At 35.1% G+C, this 27,669-nt stretch overlaps 1 protein-coding gene across 10 annotated transcripts in view; it reads right to left on the bottom strand.

Moving 5' to 3' along the window:
• raw (NDT-like domain-containing protein raw) overlaps positions 1 to 27,669 on the bottom strand; it is a 482,020-nt gene that overhangs the window by 31,882 nt on the left and 422,469 nt on the right. For all 10 annotated transcript variants that reach the window (XM_081764465.1, XM_081764468.1, XM_081764463.1 and 7 more), the window contains 5 exons: positions 18,975 to 19,054; positions 10,919 to 11,031; positions 8,096 to 8,310; positions 4,988 to 5,096; positions 2,496 to 2,590 (listed from right to left, as the gene is read on the bottom strand). In XM_081764465.1, coding sequence (XP_081620591.1) covers positions 2,496 to 2,590; positions 4,988 to 5,096; positions 8,096 to 8,310; positions 10,919 to 11,031; positions 18,975 to 19,054 — 612 coding nt within the window. The remainder of the gene's footprint in view (positions 1 to 2,495; positions 2,591 to 4,987; positions 5,097 to 8,095; positions 8,311 to 10,918; positions 11,032 to 18,974; positions 19,055 to 27,669) is intronic.

The raw sequence follows: 27,669 nt of genomic DNA, 5'->3' as shown, positions 1-27,669 counted from the left end.
CATTACGAGATGAACAATTTGCAGCTATACGGTTCTGCTATCGCCTGGGGAAAAGTGCAACAGAAACTCTAGGAATGTTGAGAGCAGCCTACAAAGATGACGCTCTGCCACGAAGTACCGTGTTCTGGTGGTTCAAAGAGTTTAAAGAGGGCCGAATGACAATCACGAAAGCTGGTGGACCAGGTGTATCAGCGTCAGCTGTTACTGAGGTGAACATTAACACGGCAGCAGTCATTGTTAGAGAAGATCGCAGCATCAGTATCGACGATCTGGCAGCCGCACTACGCATATCTCATGGCAGTGCCTTCACAATTTTGCATGACCACCTCCACATGAGCCGAGTGTGTGCTCGATGGATTCCGCGACTCCTGACACCAGAGCAGAAGGCCGTTCGAGTGGAGACTTGCAGGGAGCTGTTGCAAAGGTTTGAGGATGGTGGAGACGCCTATATGGAATCAATTGTCACCGGCGATGAGTCATGGCTTCATCATTTCGATCCTGAGGGCAAGAAAGCCAGTACGCAGTGGAAGACACCAGGTTCGCCCACACCAAAAAAGGCAAAGATTGTGAAGTCGGCAGGCAAGGTGATGGTGATCTCATTCTTTGATCATCTTGGTATGGTGTATCAGCATGCTGTTCCCTCCGGCACTACTGTAACTGCAACATATTACGTGTCAGTCATTCAGACCTTACGGCAGCACATTGCGAAGAAACGACCAAACCTTCGCAATGGCGGCTGGAGACTCCACCATGACAACGCGAGACCACACGTGGCACATGCTGTCCTCCTACATCAGCACAATATCAACTGTGTGCCACACCCACCGTATAGCCCAGATCTCGCACCGTGCGACTTTTTTCTATTCCCTGCCCTAAAATCCGGACTGCGTGGACGCCGCTTCTCCGATAATTCCGAGGTTCTGAAGGCATCGGAGGCGGTTTTGAAGGACCTCTCAAAGAATGGCCTGCGACACGTGTTTGAGGACTGGAAGACTCGAATGAAAAAGTGCATTCAAATGGGCGGGGACTACTTTGAAAAAGATCATGTGCCTGTTGCTGAGTAATAATAAATTGCCTAGAAAAAAAAATCAGTCCAAGTCTTTCTTGACTAGCCCTCGTATTAATTAATTACTCCTCTATATAAAAAGTAATTACCAAAATTTACAACTCAGACAAGATATCCATTCGTACAATACTAGAAGCAATAAACTCATGAATGTCCTCGTTTTCCTGAGTTTCGACATCTTTTGGAGAATTTCTATAACTTTCCCCGACTCCCTGCAAATTTCCCTGACTTTCAAGGTCAGTGTATGCCCTGTTAGAAACGGACACAATGTCACGTACCAAGAGATAAAAAGAAATAGAGAGAACTTTCTTAACCTAAAAGAACTGTTAAGAAATAACTAAAAATACGACAAATACAACTATGACACGTTCCCCTTATTCTGAATCGTATTTGCCTATACTTTTATTAACTTTATCAGCAGCAAAAACGGAAGGTGATGCGCTTTGACTCTGTGCAAAGTCAGAGTACGGGCAGTTTGAGATGAGGTGTGTGATAGGTGTAAGCTTTATCAAGTAGGTATGTGCGCAGATCGCCCTCTCCAAAACTGGCATACCCTTGTTGTTATTGTAAGGGTTGAAAAGTAATGACGGGAAAAGGCGCTTGCTCACAATGTGTCAAGAGCGCTAATAGACGAATCTAAAATAGGTAACAGTGCTCACAAGGTGCCTAGGGCGCTAGTACATAGATCCAAAATAGGTAACAGAAGTTACTGACAAGAATTTTAGGAATGTTTCCCCAAAAAAATGCATCTAAAGACTGCGATCTTAGCCAATAATTAGTTTTTAGATCAGAGGCCACAAAAGTTTTGAACGGTCTCTAAATCGAGTTTTTTTTTTTTTTAAACGAAATAAGCACATCATACTGAGATAAGTAATAGTTTTGGTTTGGCTACACTGTATGTAGTTCTCCAGACATACGGCGTACAAGAAAATTTTTGATTGAAATATATTGGATCTTTTGATGCATTTTTTGATCAGGAGCGACAAAATTTTTGAATGGCCCCTAAATCGAATTTTCGTATTTTCTACGGAATAAGCACATTATACTGAGTTAAGTGATAGTTGAGTTTGGCTACACTATATGTAGTTCTCCAGATATAAGGCCTACAACAAAATTTTTGCCTGAAATACACTGGATCTTTTGATTAAAAAAAAAAAAAAAAAAAAAAAAAAAGTTATCCTGTTAAAGGTAGAAGAGACGTATTGATGAGTAAAACTTTCCTTTCCTTTTGATCGTTACAAAATACATTGGTGAATAAAACTTTTCTTTCCTTTTGATCATTACAAAATACATTATATGAAAACTTTGATATATAAAGAGGCTATCGCCAAGAATCACACAGAAAAATTGAAGCAAGAATTTATTTTTCTACGCATTAAGTATACGCTTGTAAAATTTCCTAAAAGACAATGAATACCAAAGAACTTACATTAACTTATCTCCTAGCTGCACATGAGCCATTTTCACAGGCTGAGCATAGTCTTTCAGTCCTAAATCTTGTACATTTATATTCTCCCGTAATACCTGAAAAATAAGTTTACATTTACTATTAACGTACTTTTAGACATTCATTTGCAACCATTAAGTATTAAGTATGAAATATAACAAAAAATTATACAAAGTATCTGGTGAATAACAACGAAAGCAACGCCATCTCCAGAAAGGACGGCACAATTTTTATGTTATATTGATATGGCTAGTAACTATAGCTCATTTGTCACATTTTATCTTCAACTGTATCAGTGATCGCCAAACTGTTGATCGCAAGCTACTAGTAACTCGCGGGGACATTTTCGGTAGATGCCATAAACGCTCAGGTTGGCTAACCGTGATTCGTCCACTGAGCTGACGCTAACGACAGGGGGCGATGACGACAACAACTGCTTGTTTCTCCCGCGCAACTGCCATTGTCAACTAACGGTTGATTGTATACGCGTGGGGTTGTGCACGTTATGTTTTTCGTGTGTATATTAGACATTTACTAACTTGGATAGCTTCTTTTCATATTTACTAGTAATGTAAGTTTATAGACAATAAACAAATGTAAGATTTAAAAAAAAAAAAAAAAAAAAGAGTTGGTAGTTGTTTTGGTTGGTAGCTCACAGTAGGATTTAAAAACGGAACGGTAGCTCTGAAGCTTCGTAAGTTTAGTGACCACTGAACTATGTAAATAAATTCACACACATTACAACGATAATTTATATTATAATAACATGAAAATTAACATTTATTTTCATTATAAAATACTAACAGATATATTATTCCTAACTTTTTTTTCTCAAATTGAAATGAAATGAATTTTGAGTTGAAAGTTCATATTCATATTCATATTCACATTTATTTGCCTGTTCATAGCTTACAAATGAGAACAATCCCCAATTAAGCATTACAGTTGTCAGATATGATTTACATTCTCTATATGTTATCAGTAAGATAAGTTTCCACAGAGTAATAGCTTTTTTCTAACAATAATTCTAACAGAGTATTTCTGAATATCCGTTTTTCGTTAATGTCCTTATACTTTGTTGGTAATTTGTTATATAATTGTATACAATTCATATACACAGTTTTGCTAAAATTTGCATAATTCTGTTGGATAATATACATATTACGATTCTGCCTAGTATTGTATGAGTGAATCGTATTAGCTAATGTAAATAAATCCTTGTGTTCGATTACATACATAATTATGCGATATATATATAAAACTAGGTAATGTCAATAATTTATATATTTTTTTTAAATATTTTTACATCGTTCAGGCATACTAAACATTATTCTAATAGGTTCGTTTGCAGGGCCTTGAGATTTAATTTGATTTAATGTTTATACATACATAAAATCACACAATTTCACAAGGAAAAAATGAGCAGATAAGATTTCGCACAAATGCTTTATGAAACAAGAGAGGAAAGAAGCAAAATGCAAAGATATGTCTTAGAAAATGTAAGTAGCTGAGTGACACACGAAGACACAATTATAATCAGAGTCACGTGATAACTCCACGAGTGATTTCTGTGCCTATGTTCATAAATGGATTTACGCTGGGCATTAGTTATCTTTCTGACAAATTTTGTGAATCCTGTAAGTTAGTTTATGAAACAGATTGATTCAAACTTGACTTTTATCTAAATTATTTTATAGACAATATTAGGGCCTCTTTATTTTATTTTCTGTCTGCTTCTTTAAGAAAGTGCTAGAATCATATTCGTTTATTTGACCTACGATGACAATACGTTCAATTCTAATTTTAACACTCTTTTTTTTTTCAATGAAACCACATATAAGCCCTTACAATAAATAAATAAGTAAAATAGGGGCTGCGGTAGCTCAGTGGTAGAGCGTTCCCCTCTAGTGCATAAGGTCTCTGGCTTGATCTCAGCTCGCGGCAAGTGAACTATGTGGTGGACTAACACCGTATGCGTTGGTTTTCTCGGGGTTATTCCGTTTCCTCCCATTTTCTTCATTCTACCATTTCATTTATTTCTCATCATCACCGTTTCCCTTAGCTTAGCCGGCATAAATATGGGACGTAAAACTGAAAGATTTCATAAATAAGTAAATAATTACATAAATGTGTTAATTGTTTGAGAATAAAGTACTTGTTGGCAGTGTGTGTTCGGAAAATCCTAGGTACAAAATTACTGCACTTTCTCTGAATATTTATTTGTAAATAAGTTAAAGGTTTATTTTTCTTGCTTTTTCAAGTTAATTTTTAGTTAATGCTATTTAATTGTAGTAAAATAAATTCCAACTGATCTTCCATTAGATAAACAGGAAGCCCATCACTGTTGTTAATAATGCATTGTAAAACTCATCTAAATACAGAAGTATATGTCTACGGTCGCCTCAAATATAAACAAACATACAGGAAAGGAGCAAAATAAACAAACAAAATCAATTAAAAACAATAATACTAACCTTTGCGGTGCAGTTAAGAGCTACTGGTATACTGTTGAAAACAGGTATACCTTGCCTTTCTACGAGATCTTGTAATACCATCTGCCCATTTGTTAAATCTTCATATTCCCTAAAGAAGATAATCACATAGGTGTTACAAGTGCTAATTCTAAAAAACGCTATGCTTGAATTTATGTGCAGTGTTATGAACTTAAAATTAAACACTTGATAATAGGACTTTATATTCTCAAAATATTCAAATCACTGTTACGTTTACAAATTATTACAAACAACAATTTAAAAAAAAAAAAAAAAAAAAAAAAATCTATTGGTGTCTCTCGGTAATTTTACCATTTGTCCAGAAACGTATTGGGGCTATGTTTAGTTAAAGGGGTCCACAAGTAAGTAGAAACAGAAGAATTACAGGAGAAATGAGTTGAAGTAACGGAATTGTGATTGATTTCTGTGTCATTTAAGAATGGAATCGTACTACGTGTTATAGAAATGAGAAATGCGAAGTCTTGTAGAGACTATATGTACTTACGAAAGCGCATATGAGAGAATATGAATACAAAAATGCACGTAGTTAGCCCTAACCAGGGTTGGCAAAAACCATGGTTTTTATTAAAAAAACCAAAAAAACCGGTTTTTTTGGTTTAAACCAGGTTTTTTTGGTTTAAACCAGGCTTTTTGGTTTAAATGATTTGCTCTATGTATTCATATCATATATGGACAGAAATAAGTTTGTTTCGCCCTGGTGTTATTATGCAACAACCGGGTTATGCTGGAAAGGGTCACATAAGCTTAAAGCGGAATCCAAACCGCTTCTCGACTTACATCCGAGAGAAATTGTCCTCCATTTGAACTCGGAACCAGGACTAATAAACCACTAATGCGATACGTCTGCCGACCCACTCACGAAGGACTCCTGATAAAAATATGTTGTACTGATCTTTACATACATGTTAATATAATTATCAAGAGTCATTTCAAAAGGACAAAAAGACAAACAGTTGCAGAAGTGAAACCATTGTAAAGAATTACATATGGACAATCTCAAAATACTGCAGAGTACAGAAGAACTAATTTAGTCCAAGTTTGTTAACAACGACTTTTATTAGTCCAAGTTAAAGAAATACAATGACTTAATTTGCATATCAGTGAATAAAGAATAAAGATACGAATTATTTGAGTCCACTTTGGCTCTGACCCATTTATACATAAATAGATACCAAAGATATTTCTGATTTCACTAAATGCCTCTCGTGGGATTTGTATGATACCCTCCCCTACACACACACACACACACAAAAGTACGGCATTTCGATGTATTTTATCAATCGTAAACATTATTGAAACGAAACAATATTTAGAATTTTTCTTTGACTGCAATTACATAACAATAATAACAAACTATAAAAAAATCACAAAACATTCATAAACTTATAAAAAAAAAAAGTTGATTTTGTAGTATAATCTTTTTGAGTAATGAGTGGGGAATTTAGTCTGAATATAATATATGGAAGTGAAACGTGATAACCCACAAATGTGTGTTCATCAAGATTTTACAAACACACTTTTAGGAACATTTTTCGTTTTTTGGTTTAAACCAGTTGGTTTTTTTGAAAAAAACAGCTGGTTTAAACCACCTTGGTTTAAACCAGCCAACCCTGGCCCTAACCTAATCAAACCAAACCAAACCAAACCAAACCAAACCTAACCTAAACTAATATAAACTAACCTAATAGTAACAGAAATAAGGGAAATTTTACCATTTTTTCGAAAATAAGGCTGGACCCTTTAACTAAACACAGGCCACGTATCGTACAATTATAAGCGCCCCTCAAGAATTTTAGCCCTACATATTGGGAGGAAAAAATGAGTGGGGGAGCTTGTTACAGTAATCTTCCAGGTGATTTTGTAAATCAACTATGCTATTTTATCGAGGGTACACATCTAAATAAATAAATAAATAAATAAAAAGATGAATTAAAGAGAACAGAGAGAAAATAGGATCCTGGATGGTTAAGTAAGTCCCGCCTTTCACAGGTTCACTTGACATTGTAAGAGAAGAGTTAGACAACAACTAGGAAATGTAAGTAAACTGGTGGTTTCACTGTATATTTGTTTCGAGAATGTATTTTTTTTTTTTCCCTCACACATACAAATGTCCTTAATTTCAAATTCAAATAACTTACAAGTTGTGATCAAAAACTATGGTGAATGAATGTTTTTAGCAGCAACTACTGACGCTACAATAGCTTGATCAGTTGAGACAGGCATCGTCAAACTGGAACACGTTTTGACTTGTTAGCCAACGTCCAGAGTGAGGTTGCGTTAATCATGTCCGTCGTGCATCAACAACGCATGAACATTAAGTTGTGTTTCAATTTGCGAAAAAAGTGCCCACGAAACTCATGAAATGTTGAAATTGGTGTATGGCGATAATGCTGTTACTCTGAGGACTGTTCACAAGTGGTATGAGCGATTTAAAAGCGGAAATGAGTCGGTAGAAGACAAGCGTCCCTTAACCCCAAAAACAAGAGAAAATGTGCAAAAAGTGGCACAAAAAAAAAAAAAAAAAAAAAAAAAAAACTATTCGAATGTTCGTTCAAACCGGGGAATTCCAGAGCTTTCCAAAGAACTAAGCATCTCGTACGGGTCCGTACAAAGCATTTTAAGCACCAATTTGGAAATAAGAAGAGTGAGTGCGAAATTCCTTCCCCGACTTTTAAATGACGAACAGGAGTTTTTGGCTGAATATATATATATATTCCTGTTTGTCCACATCCATCATACATTCCAGATATAATATGACGCGACTTGTCTCTTCCCAAAAAATTAAAACTGTGATTAAACGAAAATGTGTGAACACCATTCTCGACACTGAGAGGGCCAAGACAAAGAAGCTGAACGCCCTTTTAAGAAAACTTCCAGAAAAGATTCCAGGCATGCATTCAACGTTGGGATAAGTGTATTGCTAGTGAAGGACAGTACTTTGAAGGAGATTAAATCGAATTCTATGTAAGTTAAATTAAATCAAAGGCGATTAAATCAAATTGCCTAGACCTCGTATTTGCTAGTCAACTAAAGAAGAAAACGTTTACTACTACATCTATCTATACTTACTCTGCAGACAATGGTTCTCCCCAGATTTTCTGTCCTGGGCCCTGATAACCATGAATAACAAGAATGAGTTTTCGTTGTTTCCCAGACGAATGAGCTGCTTCAATAATCGATGCTACGCTCCGAGTTTCGTTGTCAATTACGAAAAATAACACAGAAGCATTTTGTTTCGCCTGGTATTCCAGTTCAATCAACTCAGGACCCCAATGTGAGACTTGCTGCAAAAGATAAAAGCAAACAAGCATTAATATTATTTGTTCCTTTCACTATTTTGCAACTTATAAACGCTAATATATGCATGAGTTGTACACATAATTCAGATGCAAAACGGTTTGGATAACGGGTAGGGGAGGTCTGCTTTATGAAGTGACAATGCACAACATTTCTAATTAGTACAGGAGCACGTTGGCTCAGTGGCAGAGCGCTTGCCTTTGATGTGTGAGGTCCATGGTTCGATCCCCGCCCAAGTAAGTTTGTTGTGGACAACATCGTGCCCCGTGGGTTTTCTCGGAGTACTCCCGTTTTCTCCCACATTCTCATTCCACCATTTTGTCAATCAACATTCACTTCCCTTAATCATCCGTCTCCCTTAGCCTAACGGAAATAATTGTGGGGACGTTAAACTGAAATATTTCAACGATTTTCCAATTATTATTCTTACGCGAATTTTAAAATTTCATAATTCTTGACTTCGACCACAACTTAACCTATAATCATTTTTTTTTTTTTTCCACATCACAAAATGAACACATCGGTTAACTTACCTTTTTCACTACACAAATTAGCATTATAAAAATGCATTAAAATTAGTACTTGGAACATTATTATTAATTAGTTCATGGAATTTTATCACCTAGAAAAACAAAAAGCTTTCATTAACATAGAATGGTATTTTTAAAAATTTAAAAAAAAAACACACACACACACACAGGATGTTTCAAGAAGAATGACCTGATTTTAAAAGTCCATATGTATTGATAAAAACATACTACAAAAATAAATTGCAAAATATTCATAAAATCTTCAAGTTTTAGCTATGCTATTGTCTACTTGCGCGGCGAGTAGACTTTCGTGGACTCCGCTCAAACGTTTGCCGAATTGCTTCCATCACTTCATCAGAAGTGCGAGGCCGACTGGCACTCGTACCTTTGCACAATTATCCAGTCTCTTCAAATTGGTGATACCAACTACGAATGTTTTTGGGTGCTGGTAGATTAATGTCAAAACGCTGACGAAAAGCACGCTGGACTGAAATCACTGACTCAAATCTTTGCGAACTGCAGCACATAAAACGTCTTCTGTTGAGTGGACACCAACTTACTTCTGACTGACTGCAAACTGAGAAGACGCATTGGCTGACATCTAACGGCTATTAGCTGACACTATAGGCCACACCCATTCAAAAAACACTCATTTCCTTGCAGGCACGTCCCATGTTCCGTAATTATTACCGTTCAAAATCACGTCATTCTTTTTTGAAACACGGTGTATTATTAAGTGTAAGTGAAATATCACGACAATTGTGTAGATTCACATAAAGTTCAATATCACTACTTAATTAACTTAAAGATCACCATTGAGTGTTCAGTGTCAAACCAAACCATTATTAGCAATCTCCTGAAGATATTTCTTATATTATGCTCCATCTTTTTTTTTAACTAGAACTCTTCCAACTAGCTTGCCCTTTCATTAATTCCCCTGCTCGTTTTAATATAATGTCTTTTTTTTTTTTCAATATTGTTACCGGGGCCTATGTTGACAACATAGTTTTCACTTTGATTACATCTGCCAATCAGAATAGTGATGTTTTGTCAAATATTCACAGAAAATAAAGTAGTTTGAATAAATTCCACAACAGTCCAAAAGAAAATATACAATGAACTTAACATACCACACAACGAGCAGGGACTGGTGTTTTAACACATCGACTCCCAAGATAATTTTGGACCAGTAACCCGGGCAATCACGTACAGTGGGAGTATACACATCACCAGGACACTCAGAAATATTCGAATAACAAGTACCTAGAGAGCTAAATATTCTGAATTACTAATTTTCTTACCAAATTTGTACCCTGGCGCCAAAAAGGTGCCAATTCCTTACAAATAATAAGTTTGTTACCTATAATAAATGCATAAAATAATATGTTTCAGATGGAATTCTATTCTATATCAGTAAGAAAGTGATCATTTGAGTGCTTCTTCATGTGTACCACCGATTGCTCACTCGATCTGGAGGTAAATATGTTCGTCTGAGGCAGCGTGAGCCATTTTTATATACCGGTACCACATTGCAGATCTGATAAAAAAAAAATAGTAACACAGAATATTTAGGTCTCTCGGCACTTACTACGTGGTCTGCACAAACAGTTACTTGTGTGCGCTTTGGCAAGTTTAATTTCTCAGCTGCTTTTAGTAAAGCCAGATGAGCAATTCCGAAAAAACTAAGGACCAAGCAATACACCAATAGACCTGTCCAAATACCTTCAATGGAAAGTGAGCAACCGGTGGCTCACGGGGCTTCACTGAAAGAAGCCCATAAGCCATATATGTCTCACTCGGCCACACTGTCTATTTTAGTGTGAGCCACATGTGGCTCATACGGCAGTCAATGTGTTAAACACCAAACTCTAGTTTCAGTTATATGCTGTGGATGTTCCTTACATTATGTGTAAAGGAAGGTCACTGGTGATTTAGAGAAAACTTAGGTATAGACAAGTTAAGCACGGACTTCAGAGTTAACAAAATTCACACTACTTTATACTGTTATTGTTGTATTTTCGTTTTTTTTTTTTTAATGATATATGATCATTAAATATTTACTTACCGGATTATAATATGTGATTCCATAACTTTTGAGCCTAGGAATTGCAATGTCCTGCCTCCACGTTGTCGGATTGCATGATCCACCCAAAAATACTTCATATTTTGGGACACACTCTACAAAAGAACATTAAAAGCAATTTATTTACATATTCAAATAATAATAATAATAATAATAATAATAATAATAATAATAATAATAATAATAATAATAATAATAATAATAATAATAATAATAATAATAATAATAATAACCCTATTTATAAAAGGCAAACACCTTAATACCTCACCCCAATTTCCAATAATCAAAATTACGCTAACAGATGTCACTAGCGTGCAGGCATTTTGTCGATTTAATTGTAACTTAAAAACTATATTGTTTCAGTTTAATTATGTCAAAATAGGACAACAGCTGTAATCATATTTACATTTGAGTATTAATATCTGTGTTTGAGTCTTTCAAAATATCGTTTAATTTTATTTACATTTATGGTCTCATCACTTACATGGAACTTTGATTCTCCGGATTAATTTATTTTAACACTGTGGCCAATGGCACAACCAGGATTTTATTTCGGGAGGGGCCAAGACTACCTACTATAGTAGTCTGCAAAGGACGTCCTGCACCATCTGATATTGACAAAATTGAAAGTTTGAATTCTCCCTATTACAAGGAATTTAGTTTAGTTTATTATTAACATACTAAAAGGCCTGAAAATTCAAATTCATACAAATTCATTAACAGTTACAATTTCTACAACTTGCACTATAATCATTATAATATTTTGTACATCTTTATTTTCGCATATGATTACGCACTCTTGACTAACATTTACTACTCTAAAAGAAATAAATTTAGGGGTTTCCACTGGGTATTTTCTCTTTATACAGTGTTTTGACTTAATTCAATATTTATTTATACATTGATCTATTTTAGGTTTATTTTGATACATTTCAAACTTTGCAATAGAGTGTACAAAAATACACTTTACAATTTATGACGACGGATTTTTAAATATAGGTGTGCACTAATCCAAATTTTCAAATTCTATGACACAGATGCAGGTGCTTTCACTGGCGTCTCTGGCATGTAAAATTTTGGGGGGACATCAAAGAAAGTGATTTAAATGGTATTACCTAGCCCAACCTGTTTATTAACTTCGATTCTATTTGTTACCTTTCTGCTTACCCTCACGGACCCCCTAAGGTATATCAAGAACTCGATTACAACCGTAGTGGCCGCGGTGGCTCAGTGGTAGAGCGTTCACCTCTGGTGCTTGGGGTCCCGGGTTCGATCCCAGCCCCACCAAGTGAACTTTGTGGTGGACAAACACCCTGTGCGTTGGTTTCCTCGGGGTTCTCCCGTTTCCTCCCACTTTCTTCATTCCATCATTTCATTCATTACTCATCATCGCCGTCTCCTTTAGCCTCACCGGCATAAGCATGGGACGTAAACTCAAAGATTTAATTTCATTTCATTTTTCGATTACAATCGTTTCACAGCCTTCGTTAGTAAATAAATTAAATTAGAATAAAATATTTTTTTTCTAATTTTAATCGCTACAATCGTACACTTTAATACAGTTTAATCGCTACAATATTATGAACAACATACAGGCTACCAATATCAATTATTTTTCAGTCTCAATATCAATTTCACGAAACTAACATTTTATGCAGCATGTACACTCATGTCCAAAATTATTGTCGCATGTCTATAATTATGTTGTTGTAGAAATATAATTTGATAATAAATTCGCCCGATATTTCTTACAATGTTAGTGTGTGTATAATCGGCGAAGACATGTATGTGGCAAATTTCATGTCAAAAGAGCAGTAAATAAGAACAATAAAACGAAAATAAAACTTCCTTGTACATTTTGCAACATTTTGTTTTACTCATTCTAATTTTCGTATTTATAATTTTGATCTATTAATCTATAATAATATGAGTTTTACCACAAATATATATTTCCCGATTATACACACAGTATCAGTATTAAAAGTACCCTGCAAAATCATTATCAAATTATATTCTTATAAGAAGACAGTTATAGATATGCGACAATCATTTTGGACGTGAGTGTACATTGACTATTTATTATCAATGGAAATTAGTTTAGCACCGTGCTTTTACTAGCATGACTCTTAATAGTATTCTGACTCGTAACAAGCAGAACAGCAAAAACAAAGTGTACCATATCTTAAATTAACTAAAAGCACTTCGTTCTCTTGCAATTGTTGTGTCAATTGATTACTCTGAAAAAAAATAATAATGAAGACATTATTTTTACAAGATAACAAAACAATTGAAAGGATTATTTTTCTACTTGTGTTAAGTGGTTACAAGTTTGTTTCACTTACTTCCTGTTAATGCAAAAAAAAAAAAAAAAACCACTATCCAACTACTTATGACAACATTCAAACAAATAATAGCAGTGTAATCTTTTCTATTTCGTATTGGTAGCCCAGAAATACTGATTGAGTGCCACAAAGATTATCTCATGTATGAGGTCGTCGATATAAATAAACAGAAATATAAGGCAAGATAACAGATAATCAGATAATTTGCACAAATATTGACGCAAACGATCTTATTAACGACGTGTTACTATAATATAGCTTAGCTCAATCGGTTTTTATTGTTATAATCATACAGAATTTACGATTAAAAAAAAATACTTATCTGCTATTTAAAACAGCAATAAATAATTTATGACCTTCAATAAGGACAGTAATGGGGCGTACAGAGGAGTACCTACTTTAGAAAACTACCTATTAATTAATTATTACTGCTTCAAAATGTAGGGAGGTTTGCTAGAGCTCTAGTTCATTTAAATATATTTCAAAGTATACCAATGTGGATCCTATTCGTTGAAGTTGAATCAGATGAATAAATAACAATTCTTCCGTAGTAGGTTTGCAAATAATTTTACTTTAGATGTTTCTATATATTGAGTTATTCATTGTCAGGTCCACACTTAAATTCTGCTATTAATCTTCCCTGACTTTCCCTAAATTTCCAACACAAAGTCAGTGAATTTTCCCTGATCCGAGAACACTATCGTTTATGGTTAGGTGTAGAAAAAAAATATTTTTTTAATCGACTCCGCCATCCTCCATACCCACCAAACGCTTTTCTTTTTCTTTTTTTTTCTTTTTTTTTTTAAGTAAGCTTATTTTCCTATTGTAAATACTTATAAGACAAACTTTCTCTATTTGAACTACAATAAAATACCAGTACCAAACAATATTTATACACTAACGATATATTTAATATTTCGGCATTCTGAATACATACATACAAGTCAGATATTATAATTTGGCCTATCTCTTTGGCTGTCTACAACCAAAAATCTTAATCTATTTTCTTCTGTAGTATTTGAATTTTTGATTTGATTTGATTTTATAATTTTCTTTCAAAGCTTGAAGTTTTAACACCTTTCTGTCCTTTCTAAAGTTCTTTATTTCTAATTTTCTTTTTTCATCCTTTCTTTTTAAATATTCTTTTTGAATCTGTCTTGATTCTTTGAGGTGTTCTTTATATCTTTCTTCTGTACGCAGCTTAAAAAAAATCCTAACTCTTCTGTGAAATATAGTAATTTTCATTACTTTCAGTGCATTTTGAATCATTACCTTGATTCTCCCTGATTCACTTTAATTTCCCTGACTTTCAACGTCAGTGTGAACCGTAATTATACACCCTATAATTATATTAACAATTATTCAAATAATTTTGTTTACATATGCAAATAACTCTTGGTACTCCACTGTCCTTTTGTTTAATTTTAGAAAGTCTATTCGCCTGTTTATTTCAAGAACGACATAACTCAAAAATTGCCCTTATTGACTTACGGGCAGAAAATGGAGGCAAATCTTGATGTGTTTCTGGTAAAAGAATTTCACAGATGTGCTTCCAAAACTGGGCTCTAGAGAGCACTTTGTGTCGTTCTTGCGCCCATTTGTTTTCATTGCATTTTGAAACTTTAAACACCTCTCCTGAAAAGTTAGGAATTTTGAGTTATGTCGTTCTTGAAATAAACAGGCGGTATGTCTTCAATAATACATAATTTATTATTCAATTATTCAGTTGATATTTGTGTCGCAGAAACAGAGTTTTTTTTTTTTTTTTTTAATGCTCGGAGTTAAGAATACTAACTGATATATATATATATTGCTAACAATGAGTATTTATGCAAATGTTTCTAATTATTGTGGGTTGTGGTTTTTAATCCAAAGAATTACACATAACAATGAGTATGGCCAAAGTAGCAAATGTTACAAGTAAATCATATTGGAAAAAAAAATTGCTTTTACACAGATTTCTGTGCAAGATGGTACATTTAAGCCGTAAATTTCGCTTCAAAAGAAATTTTCCCCTGAACTGGTAATACTGTCGCTATATCACAAATTGGTCACTTTAAACTCCTTGCTCGTTTCATGAGTTTTCAGTGAAATTAAAATAATAGTATTAAAAAAAAAACAGATACCATGTTTAGCGGTAAATCAAAAACAGATGTAGGTTCTGAGAAATAGTGAGCTACGATTAAAAACAGAAATCGGGTTGAATGAACTGTTTCTAAATTTGCCCACGTCAACTCAACCCTTGAAGATCAGTCTTGTTCTCCCTTTGACACCCCCAGATAATTTTTCTAGCGTTGGCACTTCAAATAGCAACCAGTCTTGCCTCTCCCACCCCTTCCTTTCCCAAAGCCGTATCTCCCACATTTCTTACGGCGGGTGCTAAGGGGCTACCGCAGCATTCTTGACATTATTAGATTCATGATATCTTGTTCCATAACTTGATATCCTCCCCCGCCTACCTTTTGATGATCAGTCAAGAATAATAGCTTTCATATTAAAATTACTTGTACCTACAAACCCACCCTCCCCTAATGGCCGCACATCTGGCAATACTTAGGGACACGAAAGAAAATGAAATCTTTAAGTTTTACGTCCCATGTTTATGCCGGTTAGGCTAAAGGAGACGGTGATGATGAGAAATGAATGAAATCGTGGAATGAAGAAAGTGGGAGGAAACGGTAGAACCCCGAGAAAACCCGCTAGCACGGTGTATGTCTACCACAAGTCCACACGGCGCGACCTGGGATCGAACCAGGGACCCAAAGCACCGGAGGTGAACGCTCTACCACTAAGCCACCGCACTCCTCCCCGCTTAGAGACAAGAGTTTTTGTCACTAAGAATTGGAAAATTTCGTGTTTCGTTTTTCATATTTCGCGTTTTGTCGCATATTCCAAATAAAGTTTCGCATTTTGTATTTCTTGTGGAAAAGATATTCCCTGACATTTTTATTCATTGATCACTACAGAAATAAACCATTAATTACCTAAAAACAAAATACATTGAACATTGCACTTGACATTTTAAATTTCACATATAGAAACTGATCTAATGGTTCTAAGTATTTGTCTAAATACTGCACAGCGTGGAACCAACTATTCCACCTAGTCAGAACAGGCTCCGGAAACAACTTGGGTTTAAGATCAGGATAGTTTTCTTTAAGAAAACTCTTGTACTTGCTTTTGAGTTTCTTTGCGTTAAAAAATGCAGTTTTCACTTTGCAGACAAAATTATTAAGTTCTTTCAAAACGTTCTACCAGAAGACAGACGGTGTCTGCAGTGATGCCATTGGCTAGCTAATTAAAACGGCTCCTCCCCCATCCAGCTGCGATGGAGATTGCTATTGTGCTGCCAAAATGTCTTGAGCCGTGGCAAAAATGCGAACTAAAGCTCACACCCTCACACACCCACGCGTTGAGCCAATAAGGGTTCAGCTGTTGCTAAGCGAGAGAAAGCAAGTGGATTTCCTTCAGCCGATAGCAGCGCTTGCAACGGAAGACTAGGGATCAAGTCAATGTGGTATATCTTTAATGCCTAACATGTTCTCTATAACCGTGTCCAAATCACCCAAAATGCACCGTTCATGCCACGCTCTACCGTTTCGTCAGCAAAAAAACTGGCGTTTTTAAATTAATGAAACCATACTTTTAAAAATCGCGTTATTTCGCGTACTGTTAGAAATTTCGTACAAAACTGCCAATTTCGCGTTTTATCGCGCAAAGGAAATAAATGAATATACATACAGATTGATTGATTGATTTTGAGTTTTTTACGTCCCGTTCAGCAGCGAGGCTATATGAGACGTGGACCTACTGATTAACGTGGAATCCGAACCACATGAGCTCCCGCCGGGAATCGAACCCAATATACATACAGAATATAATAAAACATCGAGAAGCTGAAAATTACTTAATTCAGACGCATTTCGTTTTATCGCGCATTGCGAGAAAGTCGTGCCCCTAGCAATTCTGTATGTGTGTATATTTGTTTTCACCTGTGCTGTCATATTTCTTTATCAAAGATAATATTAATGAAGTATGAACGCTAGTTTTAAAAATTTACAAAAAGTGGACATGTAGTATTGAGGTAGGATAACATTTGGAGAACTTTCGAACTGCCTAGAACAAATAGTTTTCACACTATTTCGGAAAGTCATTCACCATGTTATCGTACCGGAGAAATGATTTCAGGTGAAAACATTAGACACGGCCTTACACAGAGAAGTATTGATATAGAGTGACCCAAAAGTAGGTATACACCCCTGCATTAATCAAGTATAACATTCTAGCTGATAAGTTTATTTGCTTCGGTTGGTCCGGGCTTAAAATATAAACACGTTAGGAACAAATAATAAAGAAACTAAATCTTCCTGATGGATAACAATAAGAAATTATGTAAAAAGCAATGAGTTTATCGGTACGGGACTGTATACCTACTTTTGAGCCACCCTGCATTTTTCGTTTTTAGTGTGCCAGTATAAACGTAAGTTAAGCTTTAAAAAATTCCGGTATATTTTGTTTTAAAAAAATCTGGTCTCACACACCTGTATTTTTTTAAAATACTGTTGCCCCCTCCCCCTCGACTCGTCTATTAAGGATATCTAAATACATATTTCGCCTAAATGTTTATGCAACATCTAAACTCTTAAATGTTTGGAGGTTTGCATAACATTGCAGGAATTAGCGTGACAAGCGAAAATGTTCTCGCATTAAATATGGCACTGTATTGTTATAACTGTACAAAGAAAAATGTTTAGTTGAAGGGGTCAACCTTTCTTTTTTCGAAAAAAAAAAAAAAGTTACAATTTCGCTAATTTCTGTTAACATTAGGTTAGGTTAGGTTAGGGCTAACTACTTGTATCACTGTATTCATATTTTCTTATGTGTGCTTTCGGTAAGTAAATCTGGCAATTCGCATTCCTCATTTCTGCAACAAGTACTTCTACTCCATTCATAAATGAGACACTGATCAAGAGTTAAGTTCCAAAGTTGGTCGCCCATTTCTAGCAAAATTTTGAAAATTTACTGGGGAAGAAATGGATAATTTGGTCGTTTGGTGTTTGATAATATGTAAGGAGAGCGAAAGTTGTGTTTCTTATTTTCATATAAGCGGTTATAAACGTGGAACTATTTGGCAAGCTGAGGAAACTACTTCGCGCAAGGTTGGATTGTGGGAAGGTAACGAGCATTGGTGTTGTGAATATGGCTGCAGGCGTACAGAGACGCTCCATTTGGTATCCTTACGCAGAGACGAAAAATTCCACTCTATTAATTTTAACAAAATGGGTCCAAACTTCGCTAACTTCAGCTAACCCGACTCTACCCTACTTATCTCTAGTCTATCCTACCCTACTGTATTGTATCCTTTTAAAGCGATCCTTAAAAATTTTGAGATTTTTAAATTTTCGTAGCTGTTATCGAGCTTTTTGTGGAAAACCAGGCGGGCGCCCAAATCAATTATGTTTCTCTTACTTCAACTCATTTCTCTTGTAAATCTTTTAGTTTTTCAACTAGTTCTGACCCCCTTCATCTAAATATACCCCCAAAACACTACTATTTTGGTATGAAACAAATTATCTTAACCAAAGGAATATCACATTTACTTCTTTTGTTCCATTTATCAATAAGAGTACAAGGCTCTTTATGGTGAGGTAGATGGTTAGGATTTTTAAAAACAAAACTGCACGGAAAAAACTTACTGGACATTTTTCTATTCCTCCATTTTTTCTCCTCTCCATCTCTATCTCGTATTTTGGATAGCTGCACAGGGCGAGGCACACTGAAAAAAATCACAATTATTACACAATACAGTTCTTAATATATTTATATTACCTATATATTATGTACAATGCTAATACCATAAAATAACAGCATTTCTAAAGAGCTAAAAAAAAAAAAAAAGTATTTTTAAACAAAAACGATTTTTTTTTCTTGGAATTTCTTTTAAATATTTCAAGTTTATTGGAGAGATAACAGTACGTTCCTACCTCGGCTTTCCCATTATAACACGGAAAACCATCTCATTACTTCGTTCTGAGGAGAAAATCATTTCAAAAATGGCAAGAATCAAATAAAATCGTTCATTCGGCAGAATGGAAAGAGTGCAAATCGGTGGATGTAGAATAGAATAGAATAGAATAGAATATTTTATTGTCATTGAGCTTTACAAGCAATAGACAACGTCCGAATGAGATATACATATAGATACAGATATATATATAAAAAATAATCATTGCATACACACAATCAGTTATTGGTTAATTGTATAATGAACAACCTAATAATATTTGAAATAAAGTGCCACTTGAAATTAGGACACAATGTCTTGACATTCACTAAACTCTTGAATCGAGTAAAATAGATTCGTTACTAACCAATCATATAACTTTTTCTTATAGACCTTAAATGGCAGCTGTTGTATGGAGGATGTTAGTTTATTAAACAACTTTGGTCCTATAACTAAATAACTATTTTTGATCTTCGATAATCTAGTGAAGGGTATATCAATTTTCTTACACAATCTAGTATTATATGTATGTACTTCATCCCTGAGTGTCATATTTTCGAGGTTTTGCTTGGTGTAAAGTAGCACTTGATAAATATATGCATTAACTACTGTCATTATCTTAAGCCTGATAAATAGTGGTTTACAGTGTTCTTTATCATGTGTTCCAACAATAATCCTGATGGCTTTCTTTTGCAAAACTAGAACATCATGTGCTTGGCTATTGTTACCCCAAAGCAAAATCCCATATCCAATTATGCTGTGAAAAAATGCAAAATATGAATTCCTCAGATACTCATAGGGAACTGTATCTTTCAGTTTTCTTAACAGAAAGAGCACTCGGGAGAGCTTTGTACATACATATTTGACATGTTGTTCCCGGGTTAGTTGGCTGTCTATACATATACCAAGAAATTTAACCTCAGATACATCATAGTTTCCTCTATCATTGCAGTGATTGAGACTAAAGGTTACTTTTTTTTTTTTTTTTTTTGTTTTATCTTGATTTAGCACAAAATTACTTCTTTTAAACCAGGTCGCTGCCTGTCTTAATGCAGCTTAAGCTTCTATATACACTTCTTCAAAGCTTGTATTTATGTTAAGTAGGGTAGTGTCATCCCGTATAGAATTGATTTCGTATTAGTATTTAGAGGCAAATCATTTATCATTATTAAAAATAGTACCGGACCCAGAACAGAACCCTGCGGTACCCCATATTTCACTTCTAAGATGTTTGAATGCATGTTGTTAACACTGACTATCTGTTTACGTTCATTTAGATAGGATTTTACAAAGTTTAAACTGCTACTATGGAATCCGTAATACGCTAACTTATCACATAGAATTTTATGATATACACAATCAAATGCTTTACTTAAATCGCAGAATGTAGCTAGAGCAAAACCCTTATTTTCAAAAACTTCATATATTTTTTTCGTTAGTGATTCTACTGCATCAATTGTGGATTTCCCAGATCTGAATCCAAATTGAGCTTCTAGAATTATGTTTTGCTCAGTCATATATTTATATAGCTGATCTTTAATAATAGTTTCCATAATTTTAGAAAAAAACTGGAATAAGGGATATTGGACGGTTAGACGAACACGATCGATCTTTCGTTTTGTATATAGGTATAACTTGCTATTATAAGCGCTTTAGGAAAAATACCTTGAGAGAAACATTTATTGAAGCATATTGTAAGGGGTTGCGCAACGTGATTAATGATAGCTTTTATAAGGTTGTTCGATATGTCAAATATATCCTTACTGTCAGAAGTTTTCATTTTTTTTAACTACTTTTATGACATCATCAGGGCTAACATGGTTAATAACAAAAGAGCTATTAAATGGACTATGTTGACTTAAATACTGATACATATTTACATTAGTATCTGCATTGTTTTTCTTGATTTCCTCTACGGAAGTAACAAAATACGTGTTAAGAGTATCAGGCGACAGCGTAACATTATTGTTGTTATTATTATTACTATTGCTTACCTTGTTGATTAACTTCCATGCAGTTTTCATTGTATGTTGCTTTCGCTACCTTTATTGCAGATTTATATTTACTCCTTTGAGACTTATAAATATCACTGGATTCACTAGTCATTTTATTCTTATATATATTATAATACTGCATTACTTTAGCTTTCATGGCAGAGAGTTCTGGGGTATACCACGTTCTTTTACCTAACTTTGTTTTCTTTGATGAATTATATCGGACCACCCTTTTGGGCACACACATTTCAAAAATATTTAGAAACTTAGTTAAAAAAGATCAAATGTATCGCTGGCATTTAAATTATCATACTTAATGTTTACTTCCCAGTTTATACACGATAATTGTTGAATGAAACTTTGTATGTATGAACCCATATACATATATATAAGGTTACTATGTTTTACTATATCACGTTTATTTTTCCATATCCGTTCAAAGGGGGTTTGAGGCCCGACTTTCCTTACATGCTACGCCAATCCTTATGAGCATTTAACTACTGGGGGTTAGAGAGCCTCATAGTTCAGAGAACAGCATGGTAGAGAATTATACATTGGCCCAACGTAGGCTAATGGTCGACATTGTTGAGGATTTACATTGGTCCAACGTGGCTACTGGTAGGTACGGTTGAGTACTACATTGATAGAACGTGGGTAATGGTCGGCACGGTTGAGGACTGTACATTGATCCAACGTGGCCAATGGTCGGCACGGTTCAGGACTGTATATTGGCCCAACGTATTTTGAAGTGTGTGTTAGCCAACCAACAATTTATCGTCATTTATCGAACAGTTTAGGCCTTGCATTCTCCGTCGCAACTTTAATTCTTTTATAAGAATTTCGTTGGCAAATGCTCAGCAAAGCGGCCAACTTCAGATGCAGTATCGAAAAAACTTTTTTTTTTCTTTAAAATCAAATATTTTTTTCGCGGCTTTTTTGCCTGGAAAATTTTGGGCACTTTTAAATATTTCCCGTCTTATGCAGAGTCGTTTTGACGTATGATTAGCGTCATACTAAAGGCCTGACTACTGCAGGAAACATATGTTAGTCGAACTTTTTAGTATGACACTAATCACGCGTCACAACGACTCTGCATAAGGCCCTTCAAGTTTAGTGGACAGATAACAGTACTTCCCTCATTGGTTTTCCCAGTATAACACGAAAAAACATTTTATTACTATATTCTGAGGAGAAAATCCTAAAATCAAAGAAAATAGGTGATTCGATAGAAGAGAAAAAGTGCGAATCTGTGGACGCACTTTAGTTACATCGAATTGTTTATACAGCTATTAGGTTAACGTTTAACGACAAACAAATGATCTACAAAAAAGTGTAACAGTGATAGCAATACCTGTTCTAAAACTGTACTAATCTCGAAGAACAAAATTAGCATTTAAAATTTACGCATAAACAAAAACTTCATAACTATATATAACATTTGAGGCCGCTTAAATTGGAGAAAAAGCACATTCTAAACGACACGAAATAACAGTAAATAACGAAGGAATTCTGTGAGAATAATCATGTTAAACCAACATCATATCCAAAATACCTTCTATAGTTTTAACTTCGTAGACTGAACTCACTGAAATTCAGGATAAATGTTTTCCCTACAGAAGAAAGACAAGATTATTTGAAAAAAAAAAAAAAAAAAAGTTTAGCTTCTTCGTTAAAGGTACGTTTTTTTCATGCTTGCCAGGGGTAGGTGAATTATCCCTTTCCCTCGACGATTTGTATTTCTCGTTTGTTTGCAACAGTCTACCCGTAACATATTTGGTGGCCACTCAATGCGTTGACACTATCTAGTACCGTCAGTGTTTTATATTACTCCATAATGCAGGAAAATATGTGCGTTTTTACGGCATGCCATCATCACAGCCATGGGTACCAAATATGTATCTCTTGTTTCAGAACGATACATTCCCATCCAACCTACCCATTTAACGTCCCCATGTGTCCACAAATAATGCCACACCACCTGTCTCTAATTCGTGATTTTTTTTCACGTTTCATTTTTAAAAAGTCACTTACTTCCTATGTATTTGTAAGTAAAGGGGTCCATACACGCACACACATGCAGGAAGAAATTGTCCAACTTATTAAAAAAATGCATGAAAAATGATAAAATTACAGGCAAGTTGATCGTGCGTGGCCTCGTTCATGCATGTTGAAAGTTTTCAAAATCTTCTGTAAGCCTGCATGATGGTTTTGCCGTTCTTCATGCAACTTTATCGTGTATGTGCTCGTTCATGCAAGTTGGTTGTTTTATATTTAGCGACACGCCAATCACGACAGCGGAAGAAGTTACGTGATTCTTTTCTCAAACTAAAATCCGATTCATTCTTCTCGTAAGTTGAACTATAATGGTGTGTGGGTAAAAATTCTTCCAACATGATGAAACAAATCTTTCATGTAAGTTGGTTACACAAGTGTGTGCATCTATGGCTCCCTTAAGTTAACATCTGCGAGGACAAATGTTGAGTCACCCTCCTCCCATGGTTTATATTTCAAAAATATATACACAAACAGGATTTCCCTGGGTGGCAGTTTCGTTTCATTCACAGTTACAGTTTGAAAGTACTGATGTTCCAAAGCTCGGGTTGCGCAACTTTCCGAACACAAATGGTATGACAAGTAAAATGACGGTAAATGTCGATTGTCAATCATGTTAATGTGCACAACCATCTTACTGTTAATTTATATTACTATATAATCAGTTTGACTTTTAATACCTTCAACTGATAAAAACGGAACAGTGCAGTAGCTGATTATTATTAGTATTCAACTGGCTATTATCATTATCATGGGAAACTATTGTATCGCTAAGAATAAAACCTACAAAGTTCTATCTTTGTGACGCGCTACGGAAAACTTGGAATGAGACTATAGTTATATATTAACAGGTTATCAGGTGAAAAACTCTTTTTTTATTTTTTATCAAAAAGATAAAAATGTTAAGTCACATAGTAGGATCATCACCATTTTTAGCTCTGCTGTGATCTTTAGAATTACTCGATTCGTTTTTGTTTATAATGGATTGTGTTGCAGTTCTGTAAACATATGCGATAAAAATGATATCGTTACACAAAAAGAGGAAGCATATGATGTTAGTTAATACTTGGATCGTATATAAATCATATATATAAAGCACTCCCTTCTACTTACTGGCACTATTGATAAACATGTCAAAAAAATAACTCCGTAAGAAACAACGGAAACTGATTTTCGATAAGAATATGTCACGTAATATCATGTACGAAAAAAAAAACAATGTATTGAAATGTCTAGGAAAATTATATGCTGACGATATTATTGTTTACGTAAATACTTTTTTTTTTTTTTTTTAAGTTCTAGAGATAACGATGTATTAGAACATCGACAAATAAATTTACCATATGATAGACATATCTGTACGCTGACAACAGATGTATTTGGGCATATTGTTTACTTCGAGATTGTGCTGAAAAGAATGCATTAAAGAATGGACAAGTACGTTAAACGTTTCTTTACAATCAAATAGGTTTGTTGATCCAGATCTTCTCTCTCTTCAACCACACAGAAAAGAATCCCATTCAACAGGGGTGCCCACAAGGGGGGGGGGCTATGACGCAAACTGCATCATTGAAATTTTGGGGGGGTAAAAATCTATATAAATATGTTTGAGGTGGTGTAAAAATTAATCGAAAAGATTTTTTTTCATGGAAGAACACCTATGGATAGACAATTAAGGAGGGGGTGCGTCATGGACATAAGGGGGGGGTGGGCACCACTGCATTCAAGCATCGGGATATAAAGTTTCACGTATTTATACAGTGACGAAACCGTACTATAGTCAATTATACATTCAGCAAGTCATATAGCCAGAACTTTTCATATATGTGTGTGCACAAAGGTAATTAAAGCAGATCTTTTCATATGAGCGTGTACGAAGGTAATTAACGCAGATCTTTTCATATGTGTGTGCAGAAGGTATTTAAAGCAGATCTTTTTATGTGTGTGCACAAAGGTATTTAAAGCAGATCTTTTCATGTGTGTGCACAGAGGTAACTAAAGCAGATGTTTTCATGTGTGTGCACAAATGTAACTAAAGCAGATCTTTTCATATATGTGTGCACAAAGGTAATTACAGCAGATCTTTTCATATGGGTGTACACAAAGGCAATTAAAAGCCCACACACTCTCTCACTGTAACATTCTCCTGTGCTCATTTTATTTGATTTTAAGTACATGCTGCGAAGAGGTCCATGCCACCCTAACCTCGCAGTTGGTGTGTACTCCCTAGGATTTGAATATATTGAGAATGGAACACATTTAGATTAAGAAATGCACATACTGTACATCCGCTTAAGCTCATCAAAATGCTCATTAATGGTTTAGTCACGAGATTTTCTATCTTATTCATCATCATTAACACAGGTCTTATTAAATTATTAGCCCTTCCTATTAGTCTAGTGGCCAGCGCGCGTGTCTTTGGTGCACGTGCGCCTGGTTTGATTCCCGGTTTGAAGAGCATTGAACGCATCATGGTGATTCGATACAAACAATTTCCCGTTATTAGGTAGACAACTGCTGCGAACTGATATGATTTTTCGAGAAAAAATCTATATACATTTCTGACATCTTTTGATATTTCTCTGAAGTATGGATTAACATGTGCCTGTTCAAAACTGATCTTTCAGAGAAAGCTTTGCTACACTTCTGGCAAATGTAAGGTTCCCTAAAGTATGAGTAAAATACGTGATACGCGTTCTCAAGTAAAATTTTTGAGAGCAACGCTTGACTCATTTGATATACCTATTTAAGCTTCACTGTATTATCAGTTAACTTGTGCGTTTTCAAATGTGATTTCAAGAGAAAATCTTACCACATTTTTGGCAACTATGAGATTTCTCTTAACCCTTCAGCACTCGCGCACAGACCGTCACGCGAGAACTCGCACGCGGTTGAAACGACCGCGCTGTAAAATTTGACGTTAAAGAATGAATCTCATAATTTTAAATGAATTGTATACTTACCAAAAGCGGTGGAGTGTTGCAACAATACAGTCTGGGGTAGGTTTAGAGGGGGTGAGGGGAAGTTTGCTCAAAGTCACTAAACAAAATCAAAGAATATTTATAGGTGCGGTCGAAAAGACCGCGCTGCGAGTTCTCGAGGGTTAAGTATTGATTAAAATGGGTGTTCTCAAATGGGACTTTTCAAAGAAAGACCTACCACATTCCTGGCAAGTGTGAAGTTTTTCAGATATGAGTTAACATGTGTCAATTCAAATCTGATTTATGAGAGAAAACTTTGCTACACTCCTGGCAAATGTGAGGTTTCTCTGAAGTATGGATTAACATGTGCGTTTTAAAATTTGATTTTCAAGAGAAAGCTTTACCACATTCCCTGCAACTATGAGGTTTCTCTCTGAAATATGGGTTACTGGTACAATGAGCGGTGGCATATGTGATATTTGAGAGAAAACTTACCACACAACGTCTTTTCAATTTTGATCTGCGAAAGACCACTGCATACATTTTTCTAGTTTCTTTTGTTCGCAAATGTCAAGGGGCACATATTATAATGATATAGTAATGAATAAAGTGTATTTCTGTTTATGTCGGAGAGACTTGTCTCCCCTAAAGCAAAACTTGAAAATAACGCTGCTGGGGCGCGCAAGTCGTTCGGATTCCACGATAAAATATAGGCTAATTGTTCTCATATAGTCTCATTGCTAAAAGGGACGGTAACATTCAAATCAACTAATCAAATACTGGTACCGTGTTTGACACAGATACACACACAAACACACAAAGAATAACCCCATAAAAAAGTGTTCTCGACTGTCCTGGAATTTCAATAATGAATCGGATACCAAATGAATAGTCCCTATCCCCTTCCCCCAACGTACATTTCTTGTCTTGACGTAAGAATCAAGCCCGAGTTTGATTCCCTGTGGGAGCTCATGTTATTCGGATTTCACGTTAATCAGTAGGTCCACGTCTCATATAGCCTCGCTGCTGAAAGGGACGCTAAACTCAAAATCAACTCAACTCAATCAACAATGTTGAACTAAGAATAACTGTGCCCTGAATACCACTCATTTTAGCTTTGGAACTTCTTGTACAGAATAAAAGACAAATTCTGACCAAATCATATACTATTTAATAAATAAACCAATCGTTAGTTTCTGCAAAATATCTTTGCCTTCATCAAAAATAATGTATCTGACGAAGGCAAAGGTACTCTGCCGAAACCGTAACGATATTATTTATTTATTAAATAGTATATGCTTTGGTCAAAATTCGTCTTTTAATTGTTCCCTTAAAGCAAGATACTATACTCTTCGTTCTTATCTGTTTCCTTCCTATACAAAATAACAATAATACTTGGACACAAGAATTAGGGTATAAG

This window comes from Thermobia domestica, chromosome 7, assembly GCF_964235325.1.
Source record: "Thermobia domestica chromosome 7, izTheDome1.hap1.1, whole genome shotgun sequence".
Lineage (NCBI taxonomy): Eukaryota > Metazoa > Arthropoda > Insecta > Zygentoma > Lepismatidae > Thermobia > Thermobia domestica.
The sequence above is the reverse complement of the archived record's forward strand: the minus strand, read 5'-3'. Positions and strand labels throughout refer to the sequence as shown.